Source organism: Molothrus aeneus, chromosome 2 (assembly GCF_037042795.1).
Source record: "Molothrus aeneus isolate 106 chromosome 2, BPBGC_Maene_1.0, whole genome shotgun sequence".
NCBI classification, from domain to species: domain Eukaryota; kingdom Metazoa; phylum Chordata; class Aves; order Passeriformes; family Icteridae; genus Molothrus; species Molothrus aeneus.
This window is the reverse complement of record NC_089647.1, coordinates 56835438-56853664: the sequence shown is the minus strand read 5'-3', so window position 1 is coordinate 56853664 and position 18227 is coordinate 56835438. Positions and strand designations below refer to the sequence as shown.

Sequence of the window (18227 nt, the reverse complement as noted above, 5' to 3'; positions counted from 1 at the left end):
ATTCATTAAAAAAAAAATAAATTACAGCATGAGCATTAATACAGCTAAAAAAGCTGATTGATGTCCATGTCTCAGTAGGGTTTCATGTGCAACAGATTCTGTTCTTAAGTTTTCTCCAGGTTATAATTTATATGACTGGTCAATTACCAACAGGTGATAGCTGTGCTATTGAAGGGCTGAAGCTACATCCTATAGATGAAAAAACCTATCAGTGCACACTACTCTGCAGATAGATCCCTAAAAACTGATTGTTTCAGTTTCATGAGGCCTACTGCTAATTTCTGTTAATCTAGGAGAAAAGAGAGGCACAGTGGATAGCAGTCACAAAATAGTACTGAAAAACGAGTAACTTTAAAAAACCTGAATCCTTCATATTAAGCAGTCATCGCTCAGTAATGTTTAGTCATAAATTATGGTGGCTTCAGTTTTGTTCTGCTGTGAACTTCAGTCATAAATATTTTAATGTGGAATTAGCACAGTCTTTATGATGTCTGATCCTCTCTCAAAGGCATAACGTGGAAGCGACTGAAAAGACTGGTACTAACTTCAAAGAGCAAAACAACGCATTTCACTGTTGAGAGCAAACAAAATCAAGAAGGAAACTTCAAAGAAGGGAGAAAAGAAAAAAAGCAGCTGAAAAACAGAGTAGGTGGGAAAATTGAGCTATGATTAGCCCCATTTCAGAGGCAGCCTAAAGCAAGCTATACTTGAACTAGGGTCTCTTCCACACTGCAGTCTTGCAGTTCAACTGGGCAGCTGTGGCTACAGCCAGTGCTTGTCTGCAGTGGGCAGGGAGGTAACAGGGGCCTCCCTCCCCAGTGTCCTCTCCTCTCCTGTGGGGTGCCTTCACACCCCTGGACCCCCAATTCTGCCCCACTACAGTCAGGCTGGATAGCTTCCTGCCAGAGACCAGGGGCTGAGCTACCAGTGTTGACTGCCTTGTCCTGAGCAGGAGCTTTCCAGCCACAATGCTGGTCCTGGCTCATGCTGCATTGATCCCCTTTCCCTTCTAAGGAAATCCACAGCATGCACAGGATGGAGACTGTGAAACTGATAATTAGTTATCATCTCCTTCACAGCAATCATCTCTGCAAAGTGGCAGCTCTCAATTTCTAAGGACTTTGCCTTTAAAGAAAACCAGATTTCTTGAACTATAATGTATGATGGGAACAATACTGTACTTGTCTGACTCCAAAGTATCCCAGAAACTCTTGGACACCATCAGTTACAAGGATTAAATATTTTCAGTTTCTGGCAGCAATTTGAAAACCCTTCTCAAGTGACCAGCAACAACAACCAAAAAGAAAAAGAAAAAGAAGGTTAACAAGGGCATTCACAAAAGTGGAGTTTCACAATTACTCATGCATGTAAAAATTCACACACAATATATTACAGTGAATATGGATTCACAAAAATGACGCTATGAAATTCACACAGATGCATTAAGTGGTGCTTAAGTAACACACTGGGGAAATGCCAGTTGTAGTGTGAATAATTAATATGAACAGCAAGTTGGCAAGAGGTCTGAACATAAAATACTGTCTGAGTATCAAAAACCTTCTTGAATAATAACCTAACTTATTTGTATGGTCACAGTCTGTTCACAGATAATTCACTACTATGAAAAAAATACTGAGAACAGCTCATGTCAATTTACTCTGTGAACTGTTCCTCATGTCAAGTTAATGTTGAGTTCTTGTTTTGCTTTTGGTAGTAAAAGATTGTATCAGAGCATGTCTTTGGAAATAATGTCAAAAGTATGAGTGAAACCAGCAAGCTGTCTCCATCCCTGGAGACAGTCCAGGTGTGGAGCTAGTGGCTGAAAGAAAACTTCTCTCTGCAAACATCTACCCCACCTTTGAGATTTTTTGAAGTGCAAAAGCACTTCAAATACATACATTCAGTGAGGGGTTGTTTTTAAAAAATGTGACAGATTTTTGAGCTTTCCTCTTGAGAATTGGTTGTTCTTTAGGGCTACCTTTTCTAAGAAAATTTACAAAACCCCCCCCTGTATTTTAGGTGTGAATCATTACTAGAGTTACTCAGAGTATGCTGAGTATACTTACACCAGTAAGCCATGCTAGCATGCACATTTTAATTTATAACTGTATACCCTCGGAAAGTTAAAAGCAGCATCTACTCAAGCTGCATATTCCTACTTGTTGCCATATGTGTTTACTTAGGAATGTATCACATGTTAATTAAAAGCAAACAAAACCTATGAAGAACAAAGAAAAACCTTGTTGGTTCTCTGAGCAGGACTCTGCCTTAATCATTGTTGATGGATGAAACTCTTTACCATTGGGAAGAGTGCACCTGGGATTGCAAGCCACCTGCTAACAATATTAATGCCATTTTCTCTGTCTTGTATAGAATTAACAGCATTCAATACCACTATTCATTTTGCTCCCTGCTGCCTTTTGTCATTTAACTTTCTTCCTGCATTAGTCACAGCCATCTTGATACAAAGACACAGAGATATCTTTGCACCAAGAGAGTGCAGAGCAGCACAGAGGTGGTTTCATTGCCAACCTGTGAGGGTGATATCATCATCTTCTATGATTTGCTCTTCTGCAACATCCAGAGAGTTCTCAGTGATCATGTCACTAGGTTCATCCACGCAGGTTAAGCCAGAGTAGTTATGTAGGAGTTCTGCACTAGGAACATGCTCCACGATGACAGCAGGGAAAATAGATGGATCACCAAGCTAGGGGGTGGAGAAAAAAAAACCAACAAAATATTAGTTAGACTGCCTCCAATCTAGCCACTTGATGACTAATATTTCAACAGACCTGTTCTAAACCACCTGGATATCAAACTGTCAGGAAGGAATACTAAAGATGGTTTTTAGCACCTGAAAGCAAATAGCAGCAGTGTCCCACCAGGAGCCAGAGGCTGAATATTGCTGTAGTATCTGCTGTACTGACTGTACTTCAGTACATAACACCAGACTTGCATGACAGAGTTTTGCAGCGTTAAAGCTGACAATACAGAGGAGTGGCACAGCACAGCAAGTGCTAAACTTTGCTGGCAATAACACTGAGTGAGCAACTTGCTGCAAACACCTTCACCTTTTGCTGAGAGTGAAAGAGTCCTGTGGCTGTGAGGACTGGACAAAGCACTCACAAGCAACAAATTCCCTATGAGACATCATTTGAAAATCACCATTTTAGGGGACACTTGTTACAGAAGAAAGGGGTGTAACATGTTGATGTAAGTGCTGTAATACATTCCCTCTCTAATTCTTATGGCTTTAGTAATTTGATATTGCTCACACCACACCCCCTCGCCATTCTCCTTCCAAAGTCTGCATTTAGACATCATCCTTTGGTGTTGATAGTCATTTCTCATCAGATACAGAGGAAAAGATGCAGCTGGGAAACAGAAATCAAACTGAGTAGCAATAATAACAAGTAACACACTCTCTGAAAAGGCAACCACTCAACAGGAAGAGGTTTTCAGCAAATAACATCTACCACAGACACTGTATTTTTCAAAGTGAGTATTTTAAAACGTGCTTTGCAGGAAGACAGTTATAGCAGATTGATAGCAGAACAGGTTCAAAGAAAGTCTAGTGTAACTCTAAGGTTCTCTGACTACAAAAATAAAACACATTATGAATGTGTCAAGCTTAAAAACAAGAAAAAAACCTAAAAAGTGACTAAAACATATTTATGAGAAAACCAATATATGTACATTTGGTCCCACCCTCCACAGAAGAGTACGGATATGTATTTATCATGGAATCATAGAATGGCCTGGGTTGGAAGAAACTTTAAAATAATCTAGCTCCAATCCCCCTGCCATGGACAGGGACACCTTCCACTACATCAGATTGCTCAAAGTTCCACGAGCCTAGCCTTAAACATTTCCAGGGATGGGAATCTGCAACTTTTCTGGGCAACCTGTTCCAGCACCCTTCCACCCTCACAGTAAAGAACTTTTTCTCAATATCTAATCTAAACCCACAGTCTTTTAAGTTTGAAGTAATTCTCAACTGTACTGTCACCATATGTGCTTGTAAATAGACTCAATCTTTCCTGTAGGTTGCCTTCAGGTATTGGAAGGAAGATCAAGTAGTTTTTTTAACCACACAAGTTAAAAACCCAAGGGAAAAAAATCAAGTGTATGATTATGCCCTTGTTTAATTCCTGTTTAAGAATTACTCATCTCTCACTCCTGCCACTGCACACACCGTCACAGACAGAAAATGGTATCAGAGCTATCTGCTCAACCCAGACAGCAGCTATGGGAGCAAGCCTCCCCTAGGGAAGAGTCTGGACCATAAGTACTGAACATAGAAAGTGCAATTACAAGTTTTAAAAGGCAGTAATTACCACTTTAAATTGCTCTGTGTTTTGTAAAACATGTCTCAGCAAAAACTGTGGTAAAAGGCAATCAGGAAAAAAAGAAGAACTAAAAACCAAAAATAGTATTTTAATGGGCTGCTATCATGGACAGTCTCCTAAACAAAAAAAAGTCAACAAAACCAAAATTTTAAAAGACCCAACAAATAATGACCTATTCTACAAAACACGTTTCAAAAGAGAGCAATATGGTAGAAGATCAATAAAAATGAACAAAGTGCAGACCAGTTAAAGCCCTCTTGTGCAATCTTATCACCAGATGACAGGTGTATATCAAGTCACGCAGGGACAGCTGTTACCCCGCACCTTTGTGGGCACCTCTAACCAATGCTGCATCGTGCTGGAGCTGAGAAACCTGAAATCATTGATGGCCAAGAGGTCCCTACTGTTCTTCAGAAAAAGTCACATTTTGCATCCTATTTGTTTACTGACCCTAACATCCTAGTTGGTTCCAGGCAAGAATAAATAAATAGATTTTATTAGGTATAAGCCACATTAACAAAAAAAGGATAAAGCACTCTTAAGAGAGAAGAAAAATAAAAACTACATGCATTAAAAAGAAGTTTCATTTTCAACAATATATTCCATAAGCTACAAGGTAGATGGTCCATTACAGCCTCATTCCTGAGATACAATTATGTTCTACAAATAGCTTAAATACCTCAGTTTCAGTAATAGGGCATGATACATAACTTTTGGGATTTAAGTTACAGACAGCTGTGGTGCAGGCACTTGGACATGAGCTAAAAACCCCAAGTTTCCTTCCCAGGCAACAGACAGAAAACGGCATTTCTAGGGCACAATTTCCCTGCCCAGTTTTAGGCTCCTGTGCTACGATAGGATGTCATGCTCTAAAAACACCTATTTGTCTGCATTGACTATGAAATGGTGGAGGCATTGAGGTGCTTGTTTCTGGTGTAGGCAGCTGTGTCCCACACTCTCATCAGCAAGTGGCCAGCTTCCTCCTCCCAGCCACGTCTGCGCAGCGAGGCGCGTTCCTCGCCCCCTTCCGCCCTTGCACCGCCTCAATAGCTGCAGTGTCTGCAGCCACAGATCGAGTTGCCTGTGCTCAAGATAAGCCTTACATTAGCTTCTGCTGGAGAAGAAAATCACTTTGCCTAAGCTCTGTCCTTCTCTAATGACTGATGCTCACACCACTGGCTTGGCCTCTGAGAAGATGAGTTGTAGAAAAATGTTTCCGAATAATAAACAAAACATATAAAATCAACTGATTGCCATGTGTTTTCAGATCAGTTTTTCAAAGCTCTATTTAGATTACACCCTCTTCACTTTGCTATGAAACCTAGTTACAAAATCCCAAACATCCATATGTTTCTAAAATATGCTTCTCTACTGACCAGGATGCTTCCTGTGGTACTGAACTGTGCTGCTTCACGCAGTTCCGAAGTACTTGGTTTGATCCTATGATCAGATCTGAACTGCTCTGCCAGATTAAACTAGTTTTGGCCATATCTAGAAACAGTCATCATACACACAACACTCTGATATGGTTGCTGTGTCTGTCTGCAGGCAGAGAAACCCCCAGGGCAATACCTCTTCACCTGAACTCGGTGCCCGACTACCAAGGAAGCTGCTGGCACACTATACTTCCAAAAGGCTGGAGATGAACAGAAAAGCATTCACTCATGGTAAGACACTTTAAATGTGCTTTTCTTTAACTTGATCACAGTTTTGAACTGGAAGAATCAGAGCAAATGTCACTTCTTGTGGTGTATTATTTTAAAACTATTGTTATAACTGGCTCTAACTCAGTCCCTACAGTGGTACAATGTATGGACTTTCCTTCCTGCCATGGTTGTGAAAATTTTAATATGCTCCTATTAAGAAAAGCATTCACACAACTGCAAACCAATTTAATTTGAAATGCATTTCTGTGGAAGTGGCCATTGCTTTTTTATACAGTATTTGCAATTAGTTATGACTTCATTAACAAGTCTTTCATTCAGTTTTAAAAGCTAATACTAATGTACACAGATGTACACGTGACTTTTGTGAGGTAATGTTCCTGATTTCACTGAAGGCATCTGAATCCCAGTTGAGAGCCAATCTAAACCTACCTCTAGCTTTGTTTTTTTCTAGGACAGAAAAATAACTGTGCACATTTGGAACTGCAAAACAGCCCTTTTTTACTATGGCTCCCTTTGAATCTAGTGTGTAATGAGAACTACACACAGGGAAAACATTAAATTAAGAACTACAAGGTAGTGATTCAATTAACACAAATTAAATTACCTCTCTAATAGCAAGGTTGCAAAATAATTTATTTCTAATACAAACATGCTTCTATATGCCCTAGCAAAAAGGAAGAGTGCAAACTATCCCAAAGGTTTTTTTAAGTCCCTAATTAAAGTGGCAGCAATGATTTTCAAGAAATCAATACAGACATCCATAGAAGAACAATTTGTGTATTTTTAAATTTCTCCTACTTCTTCTACTTCATGTTTCTCATACAAAATGTAGGTAAAATATGACACCTAGCTCCAGCAAAGTTTTGACTTGGCTTCAACCCATTTCCCATGTCTGCTGGACACATAAAGCAATTGAGCTACTACTAAAATCTTCCCAAATCTTAGACACCAAATCCCCATAGACGGACCTTTACCAATTCAGAGGAATGCAAACTTCATACAGATGAAGTTCACAGAAAGTCCCATGAGTGGGTCCCTGAAAGCACTGGTTACATTCCACAATCCCCTGAAAACTGAACCCGCTCCTCCTCCGAGGGCTAAAGGCAGCAATCTTCCTTTCTGCTCTCTAATTCTCTTCGTGTGTTTGACATGCTGACAAGGTGTTTCTCTTTTTCTCTGAAAATTGTCTCATCAACTGTCACCAACTGACAGAAGATCAAAACACCATCCAGGCCACGGAAATGGAAAATAAGGAAGGGGATTTCTTCTGCTTTGGAGGTACTGTCTTCTCATACTGTAAGTCTTTAAGGATGACAACTTGTCCCAGGAATAAGGTGACCAGCTTTTAACTGGTGTGGAATAAATTCTGTGTGAGTGAGTGATGGGTGGGAAGAAATATATGCAATAGATAGTAGAAGGGAAAAGCTACATGGGGGAAAAAAAATGGAGAAAGCAACCTCCGGGAAAAAAACAACTGTCTTTTTAACCAAAAAACAACATTCAGACTCGCAATACAGATGGTCCAAACAAACAATCTCCCCCCCAAAAGAACAAATAAAACACCCCAAAACCCTAAACAGAACTAGGGGAAGTGACCTTAGTGACTAGAAAACAGCTTTTGAAGTTTTCCTTTACAGACAGTCCCTGTGCAGAGGCAGAGGTAGCTTCTCAACTTCAAAGGTGTTCCCACTGCCAGCATCTGAGAAGGGACCAAATTGCACAGAGGGATGCTGCAGGCAGACACACGATGCTCATGTTTCTGGGAAGACAACCTCATTACAGATTTCATCTCTTCCTCAAAGTCATCATAAAACTGCAAATGGGTGAAGGGAAGGAACCTTCTGCAGGAGCTATAAACAGCCAAAAAAATGTAGACTTTCACGTTGACCAGGTGGCCTAATCTTTCTGAAAGCCCATGGAGATATCAGGGAACATGGAAGAGCAAAGGTAGGCATGAGATGATGGTGCAGAAATCATGACTCAACCTAAAAGTATCAGACCCCTCTTTATCAGAAGAAAGCAAGAGAGAAACAAATGCCAGAGGTACAGAAGGTGTCTTCAGGCACAGGTTACTACAAGCAACAGAGCCACCGGAGAGAGCCCAGCCTGACATAGAGCAGTCATGCTGGGCACCATGTTAGCAAATTAATGGCTGTAATGATTCAACTTCTCCCTGGCACTATTTAAAGCTTCCTACTATGGATCTAGCCACTATGCCTGCTTTGATTCAGCTTTTTAAATTAAGAATGTCCTGATCAAAAAGTTCACAAAGGACTAAATAAAAAGGCATTGAGAGAAGAAGCTGCAGATAGGAAAAGAAGCAGGTTTAGGCAGTGGCATTGACTCAGCCAAAGCCTGCAGGAACTGCTACCCAGTTTTGTTTGTGCCATCTCCCTCTGTCTCACAGCAATAACAAAAGAACCCAAACAAACAAAACAAAAGCACAGAAAAAAGAAAAAAAAAAGGGCAAACTCTTTATTTTAACCAGATCTCTGACATGTAGCAGAAGTCAGACAAGTTATCAGTAGCCTTAGCCCAAGCTACTTGTTCCCTTCTGAAAATTATAAGGATATTTTCACTTCATTTCTTCCTCACCACAGATCTACTATGTGATAAATGAAACTTCCAAGTATAATGAAAAATTTAAAAATCATTCTTTTTTAAATTGCAAAAAATAAAGCTGATAAGAGCAAGTCCTTCTCATTCACACGGGTCCATGTGACTGAGCCCCTTCCACTGGTATCTGTCACTGAATGCTTACATTTGCAAACTGTTCATAATTTATGGTTGTTTAACCAAGACTTAAAAAAAAAAAAAAGGCAAAATAGCCATGAATTATGACTTCCCTAAAATACTGAGCATAGTTGCCACTTAGACCCTGAACCTCTCCCCACAGCTGTCCCATGTCCCAAGAGCTCTTGGCACAAGAGAGCTCCAGGCAAAGCTTTGACAAGAAGAAAAGCACCAAAGTTGTTAAAATTCCAGCTTGTGGGGGCATTGCAAAAATAACTATCGCAAGATGAGTTATATGACATCATTTGTATACAATGAAGATCCAAAAAAATGCTTTTGCCCAACACAGAGCGCTTACAGAGCTAACATTTTTGCAAAGTACACAAATTCTGTTGTCCATCCCCAAATACAACTAATCTAAGAACTTAGAAACTTTAGGAGTAGCAATAGCTCCTGTGTAGTAAGAAGCAGATGAACCAAGTATAAGCAAGAAGCAGTCTTTTTGGGCTAAGGTACTACAAGCTCTCAGCCAAAGGAAACTTTGTTTCAGCTTCCCAGGTCTTCACCTGTGCAGGAGGTCTCTTCTACAACTGGGCATTTAAGACTTACCTTCAGGCAGCCAGCTAGCTGGCTGTCTCTGTCTTTGATATCTGAACTCAGTGAACCCAGTGATTTAAAAGAACCTCACATCTGACTGGAGCAATGGACTTCCTTGCTATGCACCCTCTATCTCCAGCCTTTCATATCTTTGATTTCACCACCTTTAGGGTATACTACAAAACATCTTTGCTTAGACTTCATCCAGAGCAGAATTTAGTAGGGTTATGAGATAAACATCAAGGTTGAGTTTGTTCTGAAGCTGGAGAAAGCTCTGTTTAGAGAGGTTTTACTGTCCTGTTGAGCACTCCTTAGTATTTTTAAAGTTTCTCAGGTGAGCATCTGAAGAAATTGCAAGAAGCAGAATGCACGGCTAAAAGAAACAAAGCCCTATCTGCTCGCACTACCCCTCCCAGGAACCACACTGAAGTAGCCCTCCCTACCTCAATTCTCTCATTTCCTATTGGCTTGTAAAGTAAAGCCAGCAATGAACAACCAGCAGAGCTAATAAGTAAGGCTCATTTTTGACTACACTTGTGCAATTCCCATATCTAAATCCCCAGGCTACCACAAGCTCTGGAAAAATACAGGGAAGGAAGTTACATTACTAATTCCACCCAAAACTGAGTTAGCACTTTAGACAGACAACACTCAGTTCATTGAAATGATCGCATGACTTTGACAGCAGAAACAGGCCAGTGACCCAGACAGATATTAGGCCATACAGAAAACCAGAGACAAGATCATAAAACCAAAAGCAGGGTATTTTTTTAAGAGAGGAGAATAAATGCTTTTTACATTAACAAAAAAGGAACAGTTTGTCATGGCACTTAGCCTTTTAAAAAGGCTCAGACACGTCATTTCTTGTTAATAAATGCAAGCTCTAATTTTGACCACCAGCTATAGAGAAGCTGCATTATTTTTACAATAGGAATCCTACACTGAAGCTTCAGGACTCACAGGATGTGGTTTAAATAATCACCACCTAACTGAGAGTCTGCGTAGGTAGAAACAGACATATTTTCCCTGTAGTGTAAAAGAAACCAGTGTAAATTAATTTCAAGCTTATTTCTGAATAACCATCGTGCAGTAACACAATTTTGAAACCAACCTGTAAGTAACAGAGAGCAGGTATGTACTGCCCCTTCCAGTCATCTGCAGGATGACCATTACTTCTACTCTGAATTTTATCCTAGTACACTAGAGAAGTTGAAACTACTACAAAATACCATCATTTTGAGAATTCTATATCACATATGCATGGATTCTACTGGCACAAATCAGCAAAACAGGAAAAATAGTTTTGGAGGAAGATATCTCTGCAATACTGCAGAGGTTATAACATTTCAGCCAATTTCTGTTCCGCGCATGCAAGTTACGGGAAGCAACCGGAAGCTTTTGAAACAGCACAAAGATCTGCTGCAACAATAATGACCTCAATGTTTCCTTTTTGTGTTTTACACCACATTTTTTCCTCATGTTTCACAATACTCCTAACACCAACTTGTACAAATATGGTTTCTTAGACCATCCCATACCTGCTGCTCATCCTCCATGACGTTGCTGGCAAATTCAAACACAAGCTCATTCTGCTGTACAACTGCTGCCATAATAACGCATTCCCAGGTCTCAGCTCCACATACAAAGAAAAATGTTCTTGAATGTGAAAGAACAGAGAGCTTCACTGAGGTCCAGCTGGGCAGAAAGGCAGGTTCACAAAATGGATCAAGTATCAATGTTTGTGTTTCTTAGATCATCAGTGTTCCTGGGTTCTTCTCTTCTCAAAGCAAAACAAACCAAGGCAAAACCTTTCCTGAGTTGTTCTTCCCGCCTCGATAGCCTTTACCACTGTGGAGGGAAAAATAAAAAAAATATCATTAAAAAATTGTTACTTTAGCGATGTGAAATTGTAGCAGTGGCAGTAAAGCTTTCTATGTATTAAAACTATTCTATCTACATCCAAGGAAGTCAGACACTTTTGTGTCTCCAAAGGTATTACTTTTACTGATTAATGTATAAGAACTTTCATTACCTGAAACAGAACTGTTTCAGGAAATATGACATCAGTTTCAAAGTGTTTCATATTAAAAGCATGAGTCTAAGGAAATCTTACAAAAGTTAAAGAGAAAATCCATATTTTCATTTGATTCAGATACGCAGTTTTCACATTCATCAGTACCTCTCATCTTCACAGTTTATTCAAAGTAAAAATACAAAACTCAGACAGACCTACTCAGCTGTAGGATATCCCAAGTGTATCACATTTCTTCTTCACACACAGTTGAAATTTAACAAAATTGTTGTTTTGCAAGTAAAATGTTCTGGATCTTGAATCCCTATGTAAAAATGATGAAACCAATCAATAAATTCTTTGTACAATCCAGAGAGTGCCCACGTTCCTACATGAAACAGATCTTCAGCTTCATATTAAAAATGTACTGTGAATGTACCCTTATCTCTACCAGAGGTTCTCAAGCAGCCGGAAGGAAACAGCACTGGCCACATCACGGCAAATTAGAACTGTCAAAAAAACTGCACAGTACAAAGAAAAAAAATCCCCAACTACTGAACATAAACAGCTTTGGTGAAAGGATGCCTGCCCACAGCTCCCATGCTGTTACTTACTCATCTGTGCCAAAGGTAAACTCAGTTAGGGTGAGCTGACCAAGAGGCTGCTGCACCACCTCTGGGGAAAGAGGCAAGCACAAGAAGAACTCTTTGTATACAACTCAGGTGACCCAGACATGAACTTAAAAATCTACCATTTCAAATAATAATGGGAGCAGGTGTCTAAAATTAGGAACCTAAGGAATGTGTTGGTGCCTAGGAATTTAAATCAATATATTTTAAAAGAAGAAAAATGTGCAGTTCCTAGTGTTTTGAGCAAAATTCTTTAAACTGCCTTCGATTAAGAGCTGCTGTGAAAAAAGAATAAGGGGCAGAGGTCTAAGATGCACCCATCCAGAGTGAGACCCACAGGAGAATCAATGTCAGTGCCTTTGGTGATGATTAGCATCTGCCTTTGTACAGAAGGTTTAACTTTGCCTTATTTTTGCAGTAGGGTCAAACTCAAAAAAATGAAGATCATCTTCTTCTCCCCACTGCCAAGCAATTTAATTAGGGAGGAACATGTCAGAGACTTGTACTCCCTCACTCTAGGAAATGTAACAGCTGCATTTCCTGTATAGGTTGTGGTATTCCCAAATTCCTAAGTAGTGATGGCAGAGCATTTAGGCATTTAAGTCACTAGATCCTACCCTTCTAAGAAATCAGGAAACTCAAGACTATGCAAAAAGGAGAACCTCCCCAACTTCCAAAGTGTGCTCTAATTAGCTGTTAAAAGGTTTGTAAGAGTAGCCACAACCTTAACAACAGAATATTTGCTTTAATGAGAGTTGCATGCATGAACAGAGAAGGAAGTGCTGTAGGAACCATTTCAACCTCAGCACTTGCCACTTTAGTGGTTGACTTGAATAGTTAACAAGGCTTTGTCCATACTTTGGCGGAGTTGTGGCACTGAAAGCATTACATGCAACCATATAATCCTGGGTGACTTCCCAAAATCTAATTATTTGGCCTCGCCTTTTGGAAGATGCCATTAGGGAGTAGACACACATTGCCAGCATAGTGGGAGTAAGCACAGCTTGGCCCATCCTAGACTCCTATCATCCTGTATACCAGTCTGAAAATGAAGTATATAACTATATAATATATAGTTTAATATTACCTACAGACACCAATTCAAGTGGGTCAATCTATGCCAACAGGGATACACCAACTTTTTCAGAAGAGAAGACAGTTATGGAAATTTACATTGACTAAACTTTACATTAAGTAATAGAAGTACAACTTCTATTTTGGTTCCTGCTTAGGAATAAATTGTAACAGTCCAACAAGATGAAACAATATTTTAAGTCACACCCTCTAATCACTGAAGAGCAACTTCACTGTAAAGGATCACAAGGCAAACAGGGAAATACAAGAACTTCCTCAGCTGTCCAAATTTAAACTTCTGTTTAAATGGAGGTTAAACCAATTGTTCAGAGTCAGAATACTGCAAGGGCTTATAATCACAGCCTTTAGGAGCCTTTACTGAAGCCACAAGTATGAACAAAGGCTACAAGTTCTTAAGACCCAGTAACTTTCTAAGGTCAATAACAATACAGTCAATGTAAAATTGGGATACAGGACAGGTTGGAGACACAGGTTACCCAGTAAGGTCTTAAATATAAGGAAAACTGGAGGTCAAGCTACCCTAAAATTTTTAAAAGCTCCCCACATGCACTGGGAGCTGACATTTTCTTCCATTAGTGCCAGGTTATCCATTATTCTGTAAAATATTAATATTTTACAGTAGATACTACAATATCAAAATATACACTAAATGCATAAGATATAAAAGCTGTGACAGTAAACTTACTAAAAGCCATAAAGAAATATTTCCTTACTTTTTATTTTAAAAAAGAAACAAAACTCTCAATACAAAACTAATTATCCTGATTTAATATCATTTAAGAGACTGCAGCAGCATATTACATTTGATCAACACAAACAATGCTTAAACCAGTGACACTATGCTAACATGAAAGTAATCATCTGATGCCACTGTAGGAATGGTCAGTCAAAAGCTGCTTTATGAGTTCTGCACTGTAGTGATGCAGTGATGTGAGACTGTTCCTTCTCCCCTACACCCTGACCCCAAAACCACCAAGGGCTCTATAAATAAAGACAAGTGATACATTCTTTTTACAAAAGAAACATCTACCACAACATTAGTACCAAATCCAAAGACAAGTGAGTGAACAAGCTTTAGTGAGCTTTTATATCTAACCTTATAAAAGTTAGGGACTCAGACTATTACTGTTTGCAGGATATTTTTCATTACTTCTGTTCAGTGTATAGTAATAGCAAATGATCTATTGGGCAACAACAGCACAGCAGAATAATGCAAAAGTGCTTTCCTTTAATCCATATCACTTTCTCTGCCATATAGAAAACAAGAGCAGCTTTTCACAGAACCCAGCAGAATTCTAAACCAGCTATATTTTCCTTCACATCTATTTTTGTAAACTGTGCTTTCATTATTCCAACTATCACAGGGTCCTGCTGTCTATAGGCTAACACAAACACGACTATTGTTTTTGCTATGTAATGCCATTTATCCCCTGCCTGATTTTACATACATCTGCAAGTAGAAAATAATATTTGCAATAATATTTGCAAACAGCATAAAAAAGTGTAAATTCTATTCACATGCACAGTAAGCTTGACTACATACAAATAATCCTAGGAGAAAGGGAACCCCATATATATTATCATAAAATTTACATGAAATTTTCAGAACTACTACTTACTTCAGGAGGAAGTAAGGTTTTGGTTTCATTTTTACTAATTGTTGTACAAATATATTATAAAAAGCAGCATTAAAACACAACAATATAAAAAACATCTTGATTTTGGTTAATCCTTGAAACAGAACTCAAATTATTTCAATACACCTGGAAGCTCCCTCACCCACTGATTTCAACATCTAGGAACAAGCTCCTCAGTCTGTCAAAAAGCACATTCACTCAATCTAAGCTTTAGTACATGCTACTCTGGTATCCCAGAAGATGCACTGTAGGATTCTGTCCTAAACATCAGCTAGACATCACAAATTTTCCCCCACCACTCTTTATTATTTATACCTTCTAGTCAGTCCTAGCCCGCTGAGGACTAACTGAGCCAGTTCAACAAAGCTTCTAAGAAATACCTCCAGAACCAACACTTTTGGTCCCAATGGTGAAGCTGCAATATTGCAACTAGGATCCATGCTGGAATCCACAAATTCTCCTTCAAATCCTGATAATATGAGCCACTACCTTATCATTCAAGCACTGTAATGCAGAACACCAAAATAAGACAATGGCACCACACTGGAGCAGGTGTAGCAGGCATCAAAGTACCAGGCAGAAACCGAAAAATTTGCTAAAGGTCAGCTATGAGCTTAGAAGACTCAAGTCTTGCTACTGAGAGCATCCCAGATGAGCTGAAAGATGTCTCCAGGAAGCTACTGGATCCAGTCCCATTTAGGGTTACTAAAGATTACTGTAATCATCCTGCACTGCCTTTCTCATGAAATTAATAAGATCATTCATACATTTAAATCAAGAACCAGCTTAGTGCTTTAAGATTCAAGTGCAGATCTGAATTCTGAGTTACTGATGAAACAGTTCCACTCATTCAACACAGGGACAAATCACTTGAGATTGGACTTTCCCGTTGATTTCCTAAGACAGTCTGTAGCAGTAGCATTAGCCTAGAAATGTCAAAGTTGTGACTTAACAGAAATGTAAAGCTGAACCCCTCCCTCCTCTACACCATCTTGGATACAGAGAAAAGAGGGGACGGAATGAGAGGAAAGGGAAGATGAAAGAAATCTGAACAGAATCATCTGAGAATCATCTCAGGTGAGGTCAAACACATGGATGGTAACCACACCATTTCACTCAAATTTCTAACTCCATTCTACCAGCAGAGGTTAAGGATAGTTCAACCCAGAGTCAGTTCACCTTCTGAAGAGTCAACAAGTATCATCGTAGAGTCAGGTTTTCTTAAAAAGGAGGGCAAAGCTGAATAATATTGCAGTTCTCTTAATGCAGAAATCCCAGATCAACAATGATCTTTATATTTAGTTCACACCAAGCATAAATGTTAACAGTTTAGTATTCTGTGTCATGGACTAATAGTTCTTCATGGACTAATAGTTCTTCATGGACTAATTTTTACTATCCAGTAATATCACAAATTTGCACAGGACAAGGGATTTGAAACATGTGCTTAGACTCAGGGCATCTGCAATGATGAAATGACAAGAAGAACAAATTAATATATGTCACTTGCCACAAAAAGTTTCTGAAATGTCAGTCTTTCTACTGCTCACACAAATTAAAGGAGATAGAAAAACAACATGGTTAAGAGGGTAGAACTGAGGAAGGAAAGAAGCAACATAAAGAACAGACTCAAGTCTTCTGAGAGCATCCATGCTGCCTAGAGCAAACTGTGCAAAGGGCAGCTGACATAATAAAAGCCAACAGAGTGACCTTTGCTGAGCTTTCATTAAGGACAAAGAAATCATCAGTATCAATAAATCCTTGTTTTGCAGCCCGTCTGGAAACCACAGGCTCTCAGTGCATATACAGCAAGAAGGACAGAGAGTAAAGGGTTTATCTGTTAAATATAAACAAGTATAAACCCCCAAAGTTGACACAAAATCCAGTCAATATCGAAGAAATTAAAGGAACCCTCTTGACACAAAAACAGATGTTTACTCCAAAGAGAAAAAAAAACAACAAATGCAAGCAACAAGCTCTTTGCCATCACAAAAAAAAAATAAACTCACATTTTCATCTCTTTTTTGTAACTATCTCTTTTAGCCCAAATATTTTAATTTGAGGCCAGATTCCTTTCCAGACTACTAACAGTAATGGCTCCACCACTGTTTACAGACTCCCCCACCCCTGAAAACTCTTTTCTTCCAATCTCCCATGCTCCCTCAGATTTTTTTAAGTCTCTTTTATTCAGCACATTTATGTAACACAGCTGTTGTACACAAACCTCGCAACCTGGCAGAGCACTGCTGGGAAAGCTGAAAAAAATCAGAAGTATAGTTGAGGCTTTTTTTCCTCTGTATCCTCTCCCACCAGCACGCTCAATGTGTTGAGGCAGCCTCAAATCAGCGTAGGTGTGTAGATGTAAAGCACTCTAAGTAATTGATTTATGCTGCAACAACAAAAGATCAGCCTACCACCAACAGGCCAGGCCTAAAGAGCGACCCAAAAGATACTGAGGTGAAACAGGCTTTTCTACTGAAGCTCCTGAGCTCAAAAAAAAAAGTACTTGAGCATCTGTTAAGAGCAAGCCTCCCCAATTTGATCAGGCAGGGAAAGGCCGGGTTTTAGCCACCTGTCTGCAATATTTGCTCTAGCAAAGTAGAATCAACTTAACAGGAAAAGTTAGCTGACCTAAAGCAGGGGAGCAAGGACACTCCAGGGGGAATAGAGAGTCCAAATACACTTCCCATTCCTCCAACATGAAAAGAACTGAATTTTGCATCTTCATAGACTGACTGCATAGTATAAGAGGTTAAGGAGATGGGACGTGACCTATCCCCCACAATGGGACAATTCCATTCCGCCTCTCCTCCCCAAATCATGTGAGAGATTGGACCTCTTTTCCTCCTTGCCTGCCAGCCCCCAGCTCTCTGTCCATTCCAATCAAAACTGTTTAGTGGATTCAAACATCACTTTGCAGCTGCCCAACTTTCAGCACATTAGACTCCAAAAAGAGAAGAGCAGGGTAAATTTTTAGAAGTGGTTAGCCAGCCATCACCTGGCTACTTATACAGCTTTGAAACTTTTCAGATTGAATTTGGGTTACTGAAGCCTCAGGTCACAGATAAATCACTTATTCACTGCACAGCCCCTACTCTACCTGCCTGCAGGACACACGGATCCAGGCACACACAGCAGCTGCAGTTGCATGAACACACTTTACATCCATGTGCACATGCAGCACACATGCACCAAAGGATACGTATGAAATGTATGCCCTTCTACTGACTTGACTTTTAACTTCTGGTGCAGCTGTTTTGCCTACCAAGGATTAAAAAAAACCCACATCTCTATACAACAAGGGGATACACAAAAGTCCTCCATCTCTGCTTCCAGTTCAGTCACCTCCACCCACTGCTGCTCATCAACACCCCAGTGCCACTGGGAAAATATACAGTTTGATCTTCTCCTCGCTCACTGAAAGCCAAACAAGATGAACTGCCCCACCCCCAAAAAGGAGACCTAAAAGGACAGTGTCCCCCCGACAGTGCATGGGGACAGCACGCAGT

The 18227-nt window shown here is 39.7% G+C and overlaps 1 protein-coding gene across 4 annotated transcripts in view; it reads right to left on the bottom strand.

The window, feature by feature from the left end:
* The window catches only part of ELF1 (E74 like ETS transcription factor 1), an 87238-nt gene that overhangs the window by 26590 nt on the left and 42421 nt on the right, over positions 1 to 18227 (bottom strand). For all 4 annotated transcript variants that reach the window (XM_066545038.1, XM_066545039.1, XM_066545040.1 and 1 more), the window contains exons 2-3: positions 10885 to 11194; positions 2533 to 2707 (exon numbers count right to left, since the gene is read on the bottom strand). In XM_066545038.1, the coding sequence (XP_066401135.1) occupies positions 2533 to 2707; positions 10885 to 10956 (247 nt within the window). In that variant the 5' untranslated portion in view covers positions 10957 to 11194. The remainder of the gene's footprint in view (positions 1 to 2532; positions 2708 to 10884; positions 11195 to 18227) is intronic.